This window comes from Bison bison, unplaced genomic scaffold (genome assembly GCF_000754665.1).
Source record: "Bison bison bison isolate TAMUID 2011002044 unplaced genomic scaffold, Bison_UMD1.0 scf7180017864452, whole genome shotgun sequence".
Lineage (NCBI taxonomy): Eukaryota > Metazoa > Chordata > Mammalia > Artiodactyla > Bovidae > Bison > Bison bison.
Window position 1 is genome coordinate 4,642,679 of NW_011495014.1, and position 17,813 is coordinate 4,660,491.

At 37.8% G+C, this 17,813-nt stretch overlaps 1 protein-coding gene across 1 annotated transcript in view; it reads left to right on the forward strand.

Moving 5' to 3' along the window:
• The window catches only part of GRB14 (growth factor receptor-bound protein 14), a 129,967-nt gene that overhangs the window by 91,521 nt on the left and 20,633 nt on the right, over window positions 1-17,813 (forward strand). The window contains exons 5-7 of the mRNA XM_010858956.1: window positions 8,225-8,346; window positions 10,289-10,363; window positions 14,052-14,189. Of these exons, the coding sequence (XP_010857258.1) occupies window positions 8,225-8,346; window positions 10,289-10,363; window positions 14,052-14,189 (335 nt within the window). The remainder of the gene's footprint in view (window positions 1-8,224; window positions 8,347-10,288; window positions 10,364-14,051; window positions 14,190-17,813) is intronic.

Sequence of the window (17,813 nt, forward strand, 5' to 3'; positions counted from 1 at the left end):
TTTGTGGCTTTTTTTTTTTCTGCCATGCAGCACCGGTTGCAGCCTCCTGGTTCCTGACCAGGGATGGAACCCATGGCCTCTGCAGTGGAAGCATGGAGTCCTAACACTGGACTACCAGGGAAGTCCCTGTGAAGTTTTAATAATATATCTTAATATAATATTTTTGATGAATTTATGACATTTTAAAAGTAAGGTTTTTTAAAAAAATCACATTAAATTTATGTGGATTTTACCTGGAGTCATTTCTCAAATGTTAACTCAACAAGTATCTGAGTTCATCCTGGATGATAGTTAGTAATATTGTGTTTTCAAACATTTACAGCAAAGAGCCTCTAAATATAGAATTAATACACTTCTTTTGCTATTTAAACAGTATAAGTTATTTGCAAGGATTGCTCAGTTGGTTAAAGTCTACTTGGCTTTATAATGAGACTACAGAAGAAGAGTCAACAGAAAGTTTATTGGAAGCCATCTAGACAAGTCTTTTGTTTTGTTTTCCCTTTCTTGGGTGTTGGTGGTGATGTCTTACTTTATGAATAGGCCTTGGCAAAACAAAGCTGGTCTTTGGCCACTTTTCACCTCCCCTTTAAGTGTTTTTCTTTTCCTCTCAAAGTAATCCATCTAGGCATCTTGTATCCTCTTGAACTTCTCCCTATTAAGATCTGTAATTAGTTTGATTTCTGCGTTTTTAAAAAACACAAATTTTCTGTAAGATGTGACTAGCTGATAATCACTTAGACCTTTTAGGGTTCTTTGGGTTATTATAGCATTCATCCTTTAACGTAATGAGCATTGGTTGGAGATGGTATATATAATGGCACATCTAAATGGGGACTGTGATGTATAAATGTAAGCAAATTAGTTAATATCATTTTTAAAAGATTCTATAATAAGTAAGTTTTGTCTCCATTACCAGAAGAGTATAAGAGGTAAAAACCTGTGGCTACATTTGATACTCTGGCCTTTGTTTGCTTTTTATATGTTTTCTGAATTTTCAATAGAATAGTACCAGAAGTATGTTTTTGTTTTCCCACATACTCTAGTTTTTTGCCCACTTGATTTGAAGACATTTTTTCTGCCTAAGGTTACCAGGCTATTTTCCTGATGCTAGTAATTGGCATTTGGTATTATCATTCTATGAACTTTTCTGCAAATAGTATATCCCTTAATTTTCCATTCTGAATTGGTATATTGGGCTTCATATGTGTGTAATCAACAAAACCCCAGCTAGACTGTTGCTCTTTTGGTGACTACCCATATTACACCTGTTTTTGTGTGTGTGTGACATGTTTGTCATAGCTGTTCAAATGCAGCTTGGTTTTTCCACTCTTTTTTGTTTTATTTTCTTTTTTGAAGAGAATCCAAATTCAAATAATTTACTTTTATGTGAAGTTAAGATTGATAATTTGATATATTGCCTATTAAATTATTTCCCTTAGACCCAAACTGTGGTTGTTTGTTTTCAGTTAATTAGTAAATAGTTATAGAACACATATCAAAATAAAAGAATTTGAGGCAATGGAGTCTTGAGAACTGCCAGAACATAAAAGAGATTTGAGCTGATACAGAAAGAACAAGTAGGCTATGAACAGGGGATGCCGTTCCAGTGGGAACTGTAGTGAAGGCCAAGGCAGTGCTGTGCAGAGGAAGGAGGAGAGACTCGAGGTCAGATATGTGGCTGCCATTCAAATCCTGAGACATTTGTTATTCTAAACGGGAGACTCTTTATCTGTAAAATGGAAATAGAGTTTGCCTTATAGATTATCCTCTTAGTTTCCTAAGGCTGCTGTAACAAATTCATGGTGGCTTTGTTGTTGTTCAGTCGCTCAGTTGTGTCCAACACTTTGCGACCCCATGGAGTACAGCATTCCAGGCTTCCCTGTTCTTCACCATCTCCCGGAGCTTGCTAAAATTCATGTCTATTGAGTCAGTGATGCCATTCAGCCGTCTCATCCTCTGTCTTTGATGGTGGCTTAAACTAAAACAAATGTAATCTTTAAAGGTTCTAGAGGTGAGAAGTCTTAAATTAATTTCGCTAGGCTGAAATCAAGGTGTTGGCAGGGCCACACACTTCCCAGAGGCTTTATGAGGAGGCTGTTCCTTGCCTCTTTCAGCTTCTGATAGCTACCATGATTCCTTGGCTTGTGGTCACATCACATCATTTGAGTCTGTGCCTCTGGAGTCACGTTGTCCTTTCCTCTTCTTTCTCTGTCAGTTCTCCTTCTGTCTCTCTCTTAAAAGGATACTTGTGTTTGGATTTAAGGCCCACCTGTATAGTCTCCTGGAGAAGGAAATGGCAACCCACTCCAGTATTCTTGCCTGGAGAATCCCATGGACAGAGGAGCCTGGCGGGCTACAGTCCACAGGGGTCGCAAAGAGTCAGACATGACTGAGCGAGTTCACTTTGTATAGTCTTGGATAATCTCTTCTCGGGATCTTTCAGTTAATGACATCTGCAAATCCTTTGCCATATAAGGTAATGTTTATAGGTTCCAGAGATCAGGACCTGAAGTCTTTATTCAACTTACTGCAGAATAATTATATAATAATTAAATACAGCTATGTTTTCTCAGGTTTATACATGAAGAGATGTAACTTGCTTTATTTCTATAGCTTGAATTAATTTCTGAGTGAGTTTCTTGACCTGTTAATGACAGTTTAATCTTTTGTTATTGGTTTGCTTTATGGATTATTCTTAGTCTTTTTGTGGTAAATAATCAGTTCAGGTTATATACATAAGTTACATACAAGTTTAAGATCCTCTTAGTTGAAAGACCTACTTTCACTCTTCAGATACTCTGGTGGGGCATTTAAGTCCCAGGAAGGGTATTTGTCTAACTGCTATCCAACTTTTCTCTTCATGTTCTAGAAACTCTTGTTACTCTCAAGCTTATTGCCTATACCATAAAGCCCACTAAGTTCATGGTCTTCCCCACTCCTTTTGGGGGACTTGATTCTGCAGTGTTCTTTCTCATTCTTGAATGTTATGGACTCATCTTCCTCAAGGTTGCACTTAGCTAATTGCTTTTCTGCCATGTTAGATGCAGGACTTCTACTTGAGGCTCTAAGTCTCCCGAGGCTCTCTCTGGTTTGAACCACACACCACCAGTAAACTTATATGGGGTTTTATCACCGTCCACTCCTCACCCTGAAAGGGTCCTAGTTCTAGGAAGGGCAGAGTATGGGGTCGCTGGGACCTAAGCCATCCACTTACTCTCCATCTCCTCTCAGTCTCCACTCTACCCTTTCCTCTACTAACCCGTTAATCCAAGATAACTTCCCAGATGACAGAGGGTGCATCCCTGCATGGGGCAGTGGAGGATCGGCTGACCATTATTCTCCCTGAAAGTGGAAATAAAAGTCACTCAGTCAGGTCCAACTCTTTGTGACTCCATGAATTATACAGTCCATGGAATTCTCCAGGCCAGAATACTGAAGTGGGTAGCCTTTCCCTTCTTCAGGAGATCTTCCCAACCCAGGGATCGAACCCAGGTCTCCCACATTGTGGGCAGATTCTTTACCAGCTGAACTCTAAGGAAAGCCTCAGAATACTGGAGTGGGTAGCCTATTCCTTCTCCAGAGGATCTTCCCGACCCAGGAGTCAAACTGGGGTCTCCGACATTGCAGGCAAATTCTTAATCAACTGAGCTATCAAGGAAGCCCATTATTCTCCCTAAGTGACCATATTTGTCAAAGATTGATACAGTCTAATTTGAAGGCAAAAAGTAAAGAAAGTGCATCTTTGTCATTTTTCCTCTCTGCATAGTTTATCTTCAGGGCAGATCATGTGCTGTTTTCTTAATGGTAGGGTTCTTGCCTGGAGAATCCCAGGGACGGGGGAGCCTGGTGGGCTGCCCTCTATGGGGTCACACACAGTCAGACACGACTGAAGCGACTTAGCGGCAGTAGCAGCAGCAGGGATAGGTGATGAGTACAATTAAACTCAGGTTAATAAATAGGCAGACCTCTTGCTTAATACCTTGCAATTTTCTCCCACTGTAGTTGCAGTGAATACAGATACAGCGCTTAGCACATAGTATGTTTAATAATGTGAACCTGTGCTTCATAAGATTGAAAATATCAGCTGGGGTTGTGTGAGAAGTAGACACACGTAAGGCTAATAAAGATTATTAGAGGTGCAACTTCTCACTTGATATCTGAGTGACTACTGGATCTGCCCTCAAACTGCTTCTCTTACAGTCTTCCTAGCTCTTTAATTGGAGAAGGCAATGGCACCCCACTCCAGTACTCTCGCCTGGAGAATCCCAGGGACGGGGGAGCCTGGTGGGCTGCCGTCTATGGGGTCGCACAGAGTCGGACACGACTGAAGTGACTTAGCAGCAGCAGCAGCTCTTTAATGGAGGCAGTCCTTCCAAATGCTTAAGTGAAGAATCTTCGTGTCTTCCTTAACTAACCCCTCTCTTTCACTCCATATCCAATTTGTCAGCAGATCCTATTGGCTTTGCCTTCAGAACACATCCAGATCCTGCTTGCTTCTTATATGTCTTTCTGCTGCCACTCTCATCCAAGCCACGTCATCTTTCCCCTTGTTAATTGCAGTATTCTACTAGGTGGGCTTCCTGTTTCTACCCTTAAGCCTTGTGAAATCAGTTCTCCACTCAGCATCTAGGGTCATCCAGTGAAAGCTGGATGTAGGGGTCAGCTTGTAGTAGTCCTGTTCAAAATGACTTCTCATCTAACTCAGAGGAAAAGCCAGATCCTTATTCTGACCTGCATGGCTTTATCCATTTGCCCCAGCTCATCACCTTTACTTCCCTAACCTCTCGTCCTGGTACTTCCCTCCCCTTTGCTCACTCAGCTTTAGCTACCTTAGCCTCCTTGCCCTGCTTCAAACATGCCAGCCTTTGTTTGCTTCAGGGAGTCTCTTCTAGTTCTTACTTTCAATAGCTGCTTGGCTCATGCCTTCTTTTCCTTTGGATTTTTGTTTAAGCATTACCTTCTCAACAAGGCCTTCCTTGGTAATCTTTATTATTAAAAAATTTTTTTTAGTTATTTATTTTTGGCTGTGCTGGGTCTTTGTTGCTGCGTGGACTTTCTCTAATTGCAGCGAGTGGAGGCTACTCCCTAGTTGCAGTGCACAGGCTTCTCATTGCAGTGGCTTTTCTTGTTGAGAAGCCCGGGCTCTAGGCGCATAGGCTCAGTAGTTGAGGTGCACTGGCTTAGCTGCTCAGTGGCATGTAGAATCTTGCTGGATCAGGAATCAAACCCATGTGCACTGCATTGGCAGGTGGATTCTTAACCACTGTACCACCAGGGAAGTCCCTTGACAAGCTTTAGAAAATGAATTTCTTTCCCCTGTTCCCTCCTCTCTCCCTCTTCTGCAATCCATTTTTCTCTATAGTGTTTATTGCCACCATTTAAGATTTACATTAGATTTTTTTTTTCATGTCTTCACATTAGAATAGGAGCCCCACAAGGCAATGATTTCTTACTTACTGTCTTGTTGACTACAAAATTTCAAGCTCCAAGATGAATGTCTGACACATGGTAGGCCTTCAATAAATATTTGTTGAATGGATAGATGAATGAACAAGCGAAAACTGCCAGACTACATGGATTTATCTCATAACAAGTAGGAAGTAGATGAGTTTTTGAGCAGTGGTCACGTTGATGCAAATGTATTATGAGGTTTCCTATGATATAAAGGTCCAGGTTGTATTGGAAGAATGAGAAAACAGTGGTTTGGAGATTAGTTAGGAAAAGGCAAAGGTCTAAATTGAAATGGTAATAATGGGGGTGAGGAGTTGTTGGTTGTGTGAGAAACTCGGAGGAAGAGTCTAATGTCTGGGGTAACAACAGTGGAGGGCATTGGAGAGGACATGGAGTTGTAAGAGACGTAGCAGAATTTTAAAAAAAAGCACTTTGAGAGAGAAAAAGGGAGATACTTTTAGTTTTTAATTTTTTCAGCAACTTTTGAGAAAACGTGTGTAACATAAAATTTATCATTTTATCCATTTTACTGTTCACTGGAATTATATACATTTATATTGTTGTGCAGCCATCATCCCTGTCCATCTCTAGAACATTTTTGTCTTCCCATAATGAAACCCTGAACCCATTAAACAATAACTCCTCATTCTCCTCATTCCTCCCCCACCCTGGTCCTTGGCAACCACCATTCTACTTTCTGTCTCTCTAAATTTGTCAGTTCTAGGTACTGCATGTAAATGGAATTATATGGTATCTATTCTTTTGTGTCTGTTTTATTTTATATAGGATAATGTCTTTAAGGTTCATCCATGTTGTACCATGTGTAAGGATTGCATTCTTTTTACGGCTAAATATTCCATTGTATGTCTTTACTACGCTTTGTTTATCCCCTTCGTTTGTTGATGGGCGTGAGGATGTTTTTACTTCCTGGCTACTGTGAATGATGTTACAGTGAACACTGATGTACAAGTACCAGTTTCAGTCCTTGTTTTCACTTCTTTTGGTTATGTACTCAGAAGTGGAACTGCTGGAATTGTGTAATATTTTGAGGAACCACCCTTCGGAACTTTGGTTTTAGACAGACTATGTTTGCAGTGGTGGAAAGTCTAGCAGTTAGGATTGAAGTGCCAGTGAAAGCAACTGCAGCTGGAGATTTCAATTCAAGGAACTTGACAGACAGCCTTAATAGCTGAAGAGGAGGGAGAGTGAATTAGTTGAGAGAAGGGAAAGAAAAGAGTCAAGCCAAGGACTGCATCTTAGGAGAGCAGGAGCTACCAGAGCTAGTCAATGAGACAGAAAAAGAACGATCGGAGTTAGGAACAGAATCCAGAGTACTGATACACACTTAGTTCCAACTCATCCATATTCACTGAGAGCTCTTACAAGAACTTCCTTTCAGATGCATAAGCTTCTGTTTAAGTATGACATTACTTTCAAGGGTTTGGGTGTTGTAGGTCATAGATTATTACTGAGTATTGAATTTCTGAGACAGATTCTTTTCAAAAAGGTTCATGAAGCACCTAAAAAAAGCAGAGGATTTCTGTATTTCTTATCTGACTCTTCTCCATTTTGCATTAATAATTTCATAGTCACTTTTATTTACCCTTTTATTGAAGTGTGATATACCTTACCCTAAAAGAACAAATGTAGACAACTTGATGGATTCTCAGATGTTGTGTTATATGTACCTGAGTATCTAACACCCAGATTAAGAAACAGAATATCTCCTTTACCCGGTGGTTCCCTCACACCCCTGCACACTCACCCACTGTACCCATTATCTTGATTTCTAACACCGTAGATCTGTTGTATTTGTTTTAAACTTATAAAAATAGAATGTTATTCTTTGTGTCTGACTTCTTTCATTACTATAATGTTTGTGGAATTCATCCATGCAATTGTGTGTTGTGTAGTATATATTCCACTGTGTCCTTTACACAATTTACTTATTCATTCTCACATTGATAGGCATTTAGATAGCTTCCAGTTTGGGGCTATTATGAATAGTACCACTGTGAACATCACAGGTTCTTTTTAAAACAGGAGTTTTGCATGTTATGTTCACCCTTTAAAGATGCTATTGCTTTTTTCATTTAAGTTCCTTTTCTCCTAAGTGCCTTCCCACCCTGCCTAATTATCTTCTTTGTTAATACAAAGTGCCTGAACATTAGTTTTGAAAATAAAAAGTACCACACGAAATTAAGTTTCTTAAAAAGTGTATGTCCTTGCATTAAAAGTTTCTTTTTTAAAGCATTTATTTTAATTTTTCTCAACTATCCAGATTATGAGTCTTAAATGCATACTGTACCTGTCAAAATTTTTCATCTCTTAATGGGATGAATTGTTCAACCTTGAGGCAAATATTTTAATTTTTGGCACCATGATGAGTTAGAGAAAAATAATAGCTCTCATATTCTTAATGCAGGTTTGTTACAAACTTATAATTTACGTAGCTGTAAAAGGAGATTGAGAATTAGTGAAAAGTGCATTGTGATATTTTATGTCATTTTTCTCTTTGGGTTACAAACTGCTTTGGTGTAAAATCGACATTGCAAATTCAAAGTTGATGAAAATTTTATCATTCTGGCTATTTCAGAATTGAGTTTAAATTGGCTATGTTTAATAAAGATACATACATAATATATTTTATATATTTGTATGGATATATATGTCCATATATATATTTGTTTACCTACCTGTCCATCTTCCTGTCTATTCATCCATCCATCCACCCATCTATCTGTTGACATGCTCACTGGAACATTCTTTACAGAAAGAACAATAGAAGACCACGAGCTGGTGATTGAAGTGCTATCTAACTGGGGAATGGAAGAAGAAAATAAGCTATACTTTAGAAAAAATTATGCCAAATATGAATTCTTTAAAAACCCAATGGTAAGTGAAATCCCAATTAATAGTTATGGAAAATAAATGAGTTTAGTTAAATTTTATTTTATTTTATGTGAGGAAAAAGTACACTATAGATAAAGTACAATTCTGTACTTGTTAAATTGTAGGTAAGAATTCTAGTCCTTTAAACTTATAGTCGACATGCTCACAGAAGTTCATATACATAGTTTTGGGGAACTGTTGCTTTCTTTTATTGCCTTTTAAGAAAAAAAAAAAACTACATTTGATTTGGGAAATGAATTATTAGATATCTCCCAAGCAGGTTCCAAGATACAATGGTTTAAGTCTTTTGCAGAACTTAGGAAATTAAGAAAAATTCTAAAGGAAAAACAGATTTATGTTTGTTAGGAGTGTTGAAACTTAACCAGAAGTTTAGATTGACAAGCATCTTGCTGTTCCAAATTATTTTGTTTTCAGTGCAATAATTACTGAGCTAAGAAGAAATGAGATAAATACCAGTCCATTATCTAGTAAATACTACTTTCATTATAGTTCTTTTTAAAAGAAAATAAATGTATGTCACATACTAATGAAGACTAGTGATCTAGAGAAGTCAGAATAGCCTCTGGGCTCATTATTTTAAATTGTTTTTGTCTCTGCAGCTGTAGCATATTTTTACACTAAGTTTTGGATAATTGGATTGAAATGATATACTTAATGAAAAATATATGATACACACCATAATAGAATATTTTCAAACCCAGAAAGGCCTCTTACGTTCTCTTTATTTGAACCTATTAATAGAAACATAATGGGATGATCTTTGACGAATAAAATTAGAGTCCTAATAAAAACTAAATATAATTTAAAAGGAAACTGTTTTCTTGTTGTGAATCTTTATTAAAAGCAAGAAATTTAAAAGTCATCATTAAAGACATGATTTAGTGCTTACTTTTGGTTTATCTAATTTTTTTTAATTTAAATAAGGCTATAGATTTATTTTGTAGACTTAGAGTAGTGGTTCTCAACTGAGAGTGATTGATAATGATGTCTGAAGACCTTTTTGGTTGTCATACTGAGGGGAAGGGGGGCTGCTAGTGGGAGGCCAGGGATGCTCTAAGCATTCTGCAATGCACAGAACAGTCCCCCCAGTACAGTGTTATTAAACAATGTTAATAGAGCTACTATTCAAAAACCCTGTCCTAGAGGAAGTATGCTGCTGCTAAGTCTCTTCAGTCGTGTCCCCGACTCTGTGCGATCCCATAGACGGCAGCCCATGAGGCTCCCCCACCCCTGAGATTCTCCAGGCAAGAACACTGGAGTGGGTTGCCATTTCCTTCTCCAGGAAATGAGAGGAAGTATAGTGGCATGTAATTTTCCAAACTTGCCTGATCATAAAAGTTTCTTGGGGGAGGGGATAGTGCTTATTAAAAATACAGGACCAGATCTACCCTGACCTACTGATCAGACACTCCAGGATTGAGGCCCGGGAATTCCTATTTTAAACAGCTTTTCTGGGTGAATTTTATGATTAAACAGGTTTGGGAAAACAGTAGGTAGAAAAAACTGTCCTTTTAGCAACCTGATCCTCTAGTCAAGTCCTGGCTCCTTTATAATGTGGCTGTGACCTTGGGTAGATACTCTACTTCTGTGAGCCTTGAGTTTATAAAAGAGTCCTTCAGTACCTGCTAGAGTGGTTGCAGGACTCTGGGACAAGGCATGGGAGCTCACACACGAGCAGCCTGAGGGCAGTGTTTTGTAACTGGAGGTACACGGGTCTTCATGTGTCGGCACTCCCTGAGAGTGTCTGCCTCATGTAAGGTACCTGTGTATTGGTTAGATTCAGGGACTGGCATTTTAAAAAGTGCTTTGGGTGAATTTTCAAAACACTGGTTTAAGAGCTTTTGCTTTAGATTACTCTGTTGGTCATAGTTCCGTCTTTTCTGGCATGGCTTTTGGGAGAATGTAACATGTATCTTTTCGTTAGTATTTTTTTCCAGAGCATATGGTGTCTTTTGCAACTGAAACCAATGGTGAAATATCCCCCACACAGATTTTGCAGGTAAAATATATTTTCAATAAAGTATGTAAGTAATAAATAAAGGGAAACTGTAAGGTCCATATTTATTTATTTATCGAATTTTATAAGTAGATATAAAATTGCATTTTTATGCAATTGCATCTTGCATTTCAATGCCCCCCTTTTTTTTTACTTTATGAGACTAAAAATTCTCTGTTTTTATTGAAGTATAGTTGATTTACAGTGTTCTGTTAGTTTCATGTGTACAGCAAAGTGATTCAGTTATACATACGTATATATCTATTTTTTCAGATTCTTTTATAGGCTATTACAAAATATTGAGTATAGGTCCTTGTAGGTCTTTATTAGTTACCTATTTTATATATAGTAGTATGTATATGTTGTTTCCAAACTCTTAATTTATCCTCTGCTTTCCCCTTTGGTAACCATAAGTTTGTTTTCTATGTCTGTGGATCTGTTTCTGTTTTGTATATAAGTTCATTTATATAATTTTTTTTAGGATTATACATATAAGCAATATTATATGTTATTCATCTTTCTCTGGCTTACTTCACTTTTTAGTATGAAAATCTCTAGGTCCATTCATGTTGCTTAAAATGGCATTATTTCATTCTTTTTATGGCTGAATAATATTCCATATTCATTATGTAAATATATCACATCTTTATTCATTCATCTGTCAATGGACATTTAGGTTGCTTCCATGTCTTGGCTATTGTAAATAGCGCATCCATGAACATTGGGAGGCATGTATCTTTGCCAATTATGCTTTTCTCTGGATATATGCCTAAGAATGGGCTTACAAGATCATATTTTTAGATCTATTTTTAGTTTTTTTAAGGAATCTTCATACTGTTCTCCATAATGGCTGTACCAATTTGCATTCCTACTAACAGTGTAGGAGGGTCCCCTTTTCTCCACACACTCTCCAGCATTTATTATTTGTATACTTTTTAATGATGGCCATTCTGACCAGTGTGAGGTGATACCTCATTGTAGATTTGATTTACATTTCTCTAATAATAAGCAATGCTGAGTACCTTTTCATGTGCCATCTGTATATCTTCTTTGGAGAAATGGCTATTCAGTCAGATCCATATTTATACATGTCCAGATTTTGGATGTTATGTCTTAAATTACTAATTTTTGATGGAGATAAAGTTGGAAAAGATTAGGAAAAAACAAAATCTAGATAAAGAGTTCCCTAAGTCAATAAAGACCCCATCACTATATTATTCTTTCCAGTTTTGGACAATTGTCAAAGGATTTTAAGTGTATCACAAAAGGAAATTTGCAGAGTTTTGCTCTGTGACATATTTAAAGAATATGTTAGTGTTTGAAAAAGTCAAAATTTCCAGTAAATTGTAGACCCTTTACAAACAGATATTTGTTATTAACTTTATAATAAATGCCTTTAATCCTGTTTGTGATAAAATATTTAGCAATTCAATGAAATACTATCTATGATGGAAATACCTGATTGAAATATGAAATGGCTGAGTTAAGAATACTAAGTATTTAACATTTCCTTAGTTTTGCATCTGTTGGGCATTTCTTCCAAACTGGCTATGGCTTTAGGTGACCATTTTCCCAAGACATTTGCATTACAATAAAAGGTTTCAGATATTTTATGTTTGATGCTATACTTGTTAACAGGTTAATGGTAAGCAGTGTCTTTATAATGGTCGCTGTTTGATTTAAACAGCAGGCATCCTCGAATCCACTCAATATTCTCTCATCTTTAATGAGGAAAACTTTTAATAGTTCCAGCATAGATATTACTTAGAATATATTGGTAAATACACTGAGGATCACAGATTTCTTTTCTGTGGGCTTTTTATTTTTAATAGGTTGTATTTCATTTTTTGCTTCAAAATATTTTGGACATATGATTGGTCTCAAGATTTCTCCAAAAGCTAGTGGGTTTTCACAGACACCCCATGGAATTAGGGTGAATTGCAGCGGAGGTAGTGCCCCAGGACCCCCACTCTCATGCCTCTTAATACTTTGCATTTGGATTATGAGAGAGTGGTGGGTTGGAGTTCTTCCGCCTCCTTTCCCAAATTCTCCTATAATTTAGTTTTACTGCTTTAATGTTAGATTAAAAAACAAGAAAAATCAGAACTTTGGAATCAGATAGTCCTGTATGTGCCCCTGACCTCTTCTCTCCACTGAGGCAATATTTCCACTTTTTAAAACGTTCCTTCTTTTTCTAGTGTGACCTCTGTGACTCCCTTTTTAAAATTTAATTGGTTTGGTTTAATAACTTGGAAAGCACTCAAACTAAAAAACCTACTTCCCTGTTTTGCATGTCAATTAATTAATATCTGTGGCTCATTAAATTAAAACTTTTTTTTTAATTTACTTAAAAAACATTATCTACTCTCGGTATTTCCCTGAATAGCCTTTTAAAAATATGTCACGTTGTTTTAGATAATGCTTTCTTTTAGTTTTAGTTTTTCTATTTTGCATTAGTTTATTCATAGAGGTTTCTATTTTCTTCTTTTAATGAGACACTAATGCATTTCCACTGTCTTAACTAAGGATGCTGAGCACAGCTACTCAGAGCTAGTCCTTTTCATTCTCCATTTCCTGACTGACACATGCCCTCTGTCTCAGCTACTTTTCACTGGGTAGTAAACTAGGCCAAACTGTAATGGCTTAAGTATCCACTCACATTTTGTCAAAAGTTTTGTAGGTCAGGATTTGGAAAGGGCTTAGCTGGATGGTTTTCTGAGGCAGATTGACTCCCAAAGGGGTTATGGATCCACTTCTAAAGTGGCTTTTCACTGTATGTGCCTGGTATTGCTTGGCACCTCTCCCTCTCTCTTTCTCACCTCTCCCCAGCCCTACATGATGTCTCATCCTCTAGAGCTTTTCCAGTTGCGTTGTGCTTCTCACTATACAGCCATCTCAGGGTAGTCCAGTTTCTTACATGACAGCTAGCTTCCAAGAGTTAATGAGTGAAAGCCATCAGGCTAGTTAAGGGACAGAGAGTTAGAATCAGCAGTGTGCCTCTCCCACCACATCCTTTTGATCAGAGCAGCCACAAGCGTTGCCCAGATTCAAGGGGGTGGAGAAACTTCATTTCTTGGTTCAGTAGCAGGGTAACACTTGCAGAAGAGCTGCTGTTGCAGTTCTCTTTGGAAAACACAACCTGCCATACCCACCCACAACTGAGAACCATAGAGGACGAAGAAGAGATTATTTGCTTTACCTTCATTGAGGAGATGAATTTGGCTCAATTTCTTTATTCACTGAATAATGGAAGTCTGGATCGTACTTAGACTGTAATGAAGTTGAAGTTGATAGGTCAATCTATAATCTCGAGGGAAATCACCGAAAGGGATGAAAAGATACTCTGGTTTCTCTCCAGATCTTATAAATCTTTCACCTTTTATTAAAGAATGAGATGAAAAGTATCAAGACGAAGTTGAACTTTTCAAATGGACATTGAAATAGCTTATAATTTTGGTGTTTGACTAAGTACTGATCACTCAGAATATATATTTTGTGAGCATATTTCCATTTGGAACTTGCCTGAGGGTTTCAGAAGACTGATTTATTTTCTGTGTATATATATCCCCATTTCCATAGCGGTGTATAAGTGGTGTAAGTCCTGTTTGAAGGTGCACATTTCTATTTGAAGTATAAAGCTACAGTATCATTGATTCAGAAACTATATCAGAGTGTCTAATTTTTCTTCCAGATGTTTCTAAGTTCAAGCACATATCCTGAAATCCATGGCTTCTTACATGCAAAAGAACAGGGAAAGAAGTCCTGGAAAAAGATTTATTTCCTTTTAAGAAGATCCGGTTTATATTTTTCTACTAAAGGGACATCAAAGGTAAATTGTAATATCAATGATATATTATGAATTATATGGAAGTTGTAAGTTAAAATGGACTTTGCTTTGTTTTATTTATTATTTTATTACATGGTATTGATATTTGGTATTTTTTTTTTAAGATTCCAAACATTTGCCATAACCTGTTTAAAAACTAATTATTCAGCTTTATTTTCCACTAGTTTCAATATACATCCTTTGATGGAATTTGGATGCTCTTGTTTCAGTATCACATTCCTTGCTCATTTTTCCCCCACTCTGAATCCACCCTCGTTTTTCTTATCAAGGCTGGGGTTTTGAAGCCCATCAGAGTTCACATCTTTTCTTTTTACCCAGGTTCATATTACTGACCTGTTGATGTTGAGCAGTTAATAACACTTAGCTGAGTCTGTAACTGCTTATTAATTGCTTTGTGTGTGTCAGTTTTGCCTCCTCACCTAGACTGTAAATTCCTAGAGGAAGTTGTGTTATGATCAGGTGGATGTATGTGTTTGTGTGTTTGTGTATGCATACCTATCTATGTATACAGTTACACAGACATGGCTGTGCTGATGTTCCTACACACACACAGAATCACATATGCGTATAATTGCCTTAGTGCTAGCACTAGGTAGACTGTTTCTATGGAGCCTAGTAGTTGCCGACTACACCATATGCCTGCATTCTGTGTCTTGATATTTTATGCAATGCATAGATTCCTTTTAAGTAAAACTACTTTTGAGAGTTTTCATGAGAGTTTAATTCTATGTTCATGCCTCTGTTTTGTCACTGACAACATTGTTGCTTTTTGATGGGTAATCTGTCATTTTTCTCTGGCTCGTTTTCAAATTTTATTATCATCTTCGGTATTTAGTCATTTCCTGGCATATTTCTTGGTATGTTCAAATATATTCTGCTAAACCTGGCTTGATTCTCAACATACACATTCAGTCTGCAAATTCTTGTTTTTCTTATATGCTGAAGATGTTCATTATTTATTTCTCATTTTCAATATTTGATCCTTTACATTGTAGTACTGTTTTCTGTCTTGGCTAGTCCTGGCTCTAGGTTTCCCTTTGTTTGTGGCTGCCTCCAGTCTCTGCCTCTCTCTTCACACCATCTTCTCCTTTCTCTGTGTGTCTCTGATAAGGACACTTGTCATGGATTTAGAGCCCACCCAGATAATCTAGGAAGATCTCATCTTTAGATCCTTAACTTAATTACATCTGCAAAGACCCCTTTGCAGAAAAAAAGGAGGTCACATTCACAGTTTCTTCAGGTTAGGACATGGACAGATCTTTTAATTTTGGGTGAAGACTGAAATGATCAGGTTGTAAGAAGATTAGTATGGCCATAGGAAGCTTAAAAAATCAACTAGAGAGACAGAAAAATGAAGAGGGGAAGGGAGCAGGGGAGATGAGGGGGTAGTTAGCAGGGAAAGGAGAAAGAATGATTGATTGAGTTGAGGTACAGATGCTGATTAGTGCTAATTAGATGATCATTTCATTAATCAAGGATGGAGGTGATGAGATCTAACCTAGGATGAGCAGTGGAGAGAGAAGAAAGGGGTGGATGTAAGATCAAATGGCAAATGGCCAAGCTTTGTTGACAGTTGATATGAAAGAAGAGGAAGCACTTAATGTTCTTAGAGAAGGACACGAAAGGAAAATAAATAGAAAATGATGAAATAAACAGGAATAGGAGATTTGTTTCAAGGTCACCATCTTAGAAGAAAGACAATGATCTTAGTTCAAGATATATTGCATTGATGATGAAGCATCAAATGGAAATGCCCAGAACACAGCTAATGATGGAGACTAGATATTTGGGCAGTGGTCCTAACAGGAGTTACAGAGTTGCAAAGAAGTAATGATACCATATTTTCCCCCATTTTTCTTGCATGGTTTCCTGGCTTCCCTGAAACAGTTTTCCTTTGTTGCTATTCACACGCTTGTGCATGAAGATTTGCAGGTGTTTGTGTGTGTGTGTGTGTTTCTTTAAGATTTAAGTGGTAGAATATTTCATGGAATAGAGCTCTACTTAGTAACCCATTCCTTCACAGAAATCTTTTATGTTTATTTATAAGTATATATAGTTTGACTACTAGTATTCTGAGCCACCAGGGAAGCCCCATTCTATCTTATAGATGCATTTAACTTTTCTTGAGGATTTAAACCGAGTTCTCAAATTTTTATATTGTAGATAATGTTAGGATGAATAATTACCCATTTTTGTAATTAAGATTTTAGATTTTTCCTTAACCTTTGTAACGAACGTTCCCTTTTCCCAGTGTTCCTAATGTATGAAGTAATATATGAAGTTAGTTTTAAACAAATGTGTGTTGGGTCACCTTTTTACTTTTAACATGCGAGAAAAATAGATTCTAAATCCAGGGACCGTGTTTCTTTCACTGTCTTTCCAGTGATTCTTCACTGGAAGATATGATAGTATCTCCTCAGTTCCTGAATTCTTTAATTGGTTTCTCATGAACATCCACTGCCCATTATCTTTTTCTTTCACCTGGCTCCTTTCTTTTCCTACTGATTACATAATAAGACAGCTCTTATTCCATCTGTTGGAGCCATGCTCTTATCCTTGCCATGGTTCCCCCTTGGCTGGGTGGCATTACAAGTATCAAACCTCTATCCTCAGGTCATGCTTTAGCTCTCCTCAGCATGGTGTCTGACTTTGCTGGGCCTCATACATAACAGCCTTCTTTCTGTTGTTTATTAGCTAAGTCGTGTCCAACTCTTAAACAAGGAAATGGCAACCCACTCCAGTATTCTTGCCTGGAGAATGGACAGAGGGGCCTGGGGGTTGTGGGGGGCTGTAGTCCATGGGGTCGCAAAGAGTTGGACACAACTGAAGTAACTTAGCACGCAGCACGCACGTCCAACTCTTTGAGACCCCATGGACTGTAGCCCGCCAGGCTCCTCTGACTATGGGATTTCCCAGGCAAGAATACTGAAGTGGGTTGCCATTTCCTCCTCCAGGGGATCTTCCCAACCCAGGGATTGAACCTGCATGTCCTGCATTGCAGTAGATTGTTTACCTCTGAACCACCAGGGAAGCCCGGTCTTCTCTCTAGCCTGTGCTTAATAAGCATGTGTTCTGTAGTTTATACATGAAAATGATTTTACCTTCTCCCTCAGAAAAGGAATTCCATATATTAGATAACCCCAAGGATTATGACTTTGATACAAATCATGTAGGTTGTCTAAAGTCTAATATGGCATACCTGCCTGGCAAAGTGACCATTTCCTTCCCTTTTTCTATGAGAAGGGTCTTGTTTATTTTACTTTGTGAAGATGTAGGCTGCACAGGAGTTGCATAAACACTTTTGCAAGCCTTGGAGGAATGGCTGTGACTTACATTTACAGAGAAATATCCAAGTACCCTGCTGTCCACCTCCCCCCTTATGTACACGTGTGCATGCATAGCTTTGCTAACCATGCCAGCTCAGCCTGCAGTCTAATAGTGTTGTAAACCTTGATATGTCTGCACTTCAGTTCAGTTCAGTCGCTCAGTCATGTCCAACTCTTTGCTACCCCATGGACTGCAGCACGTCAGGCCTCCCTGTCCATCACCAACTCCTGAAGTTTACTCATACTCATGTCCATTGAGTCAGTGATACCATCCAAACTT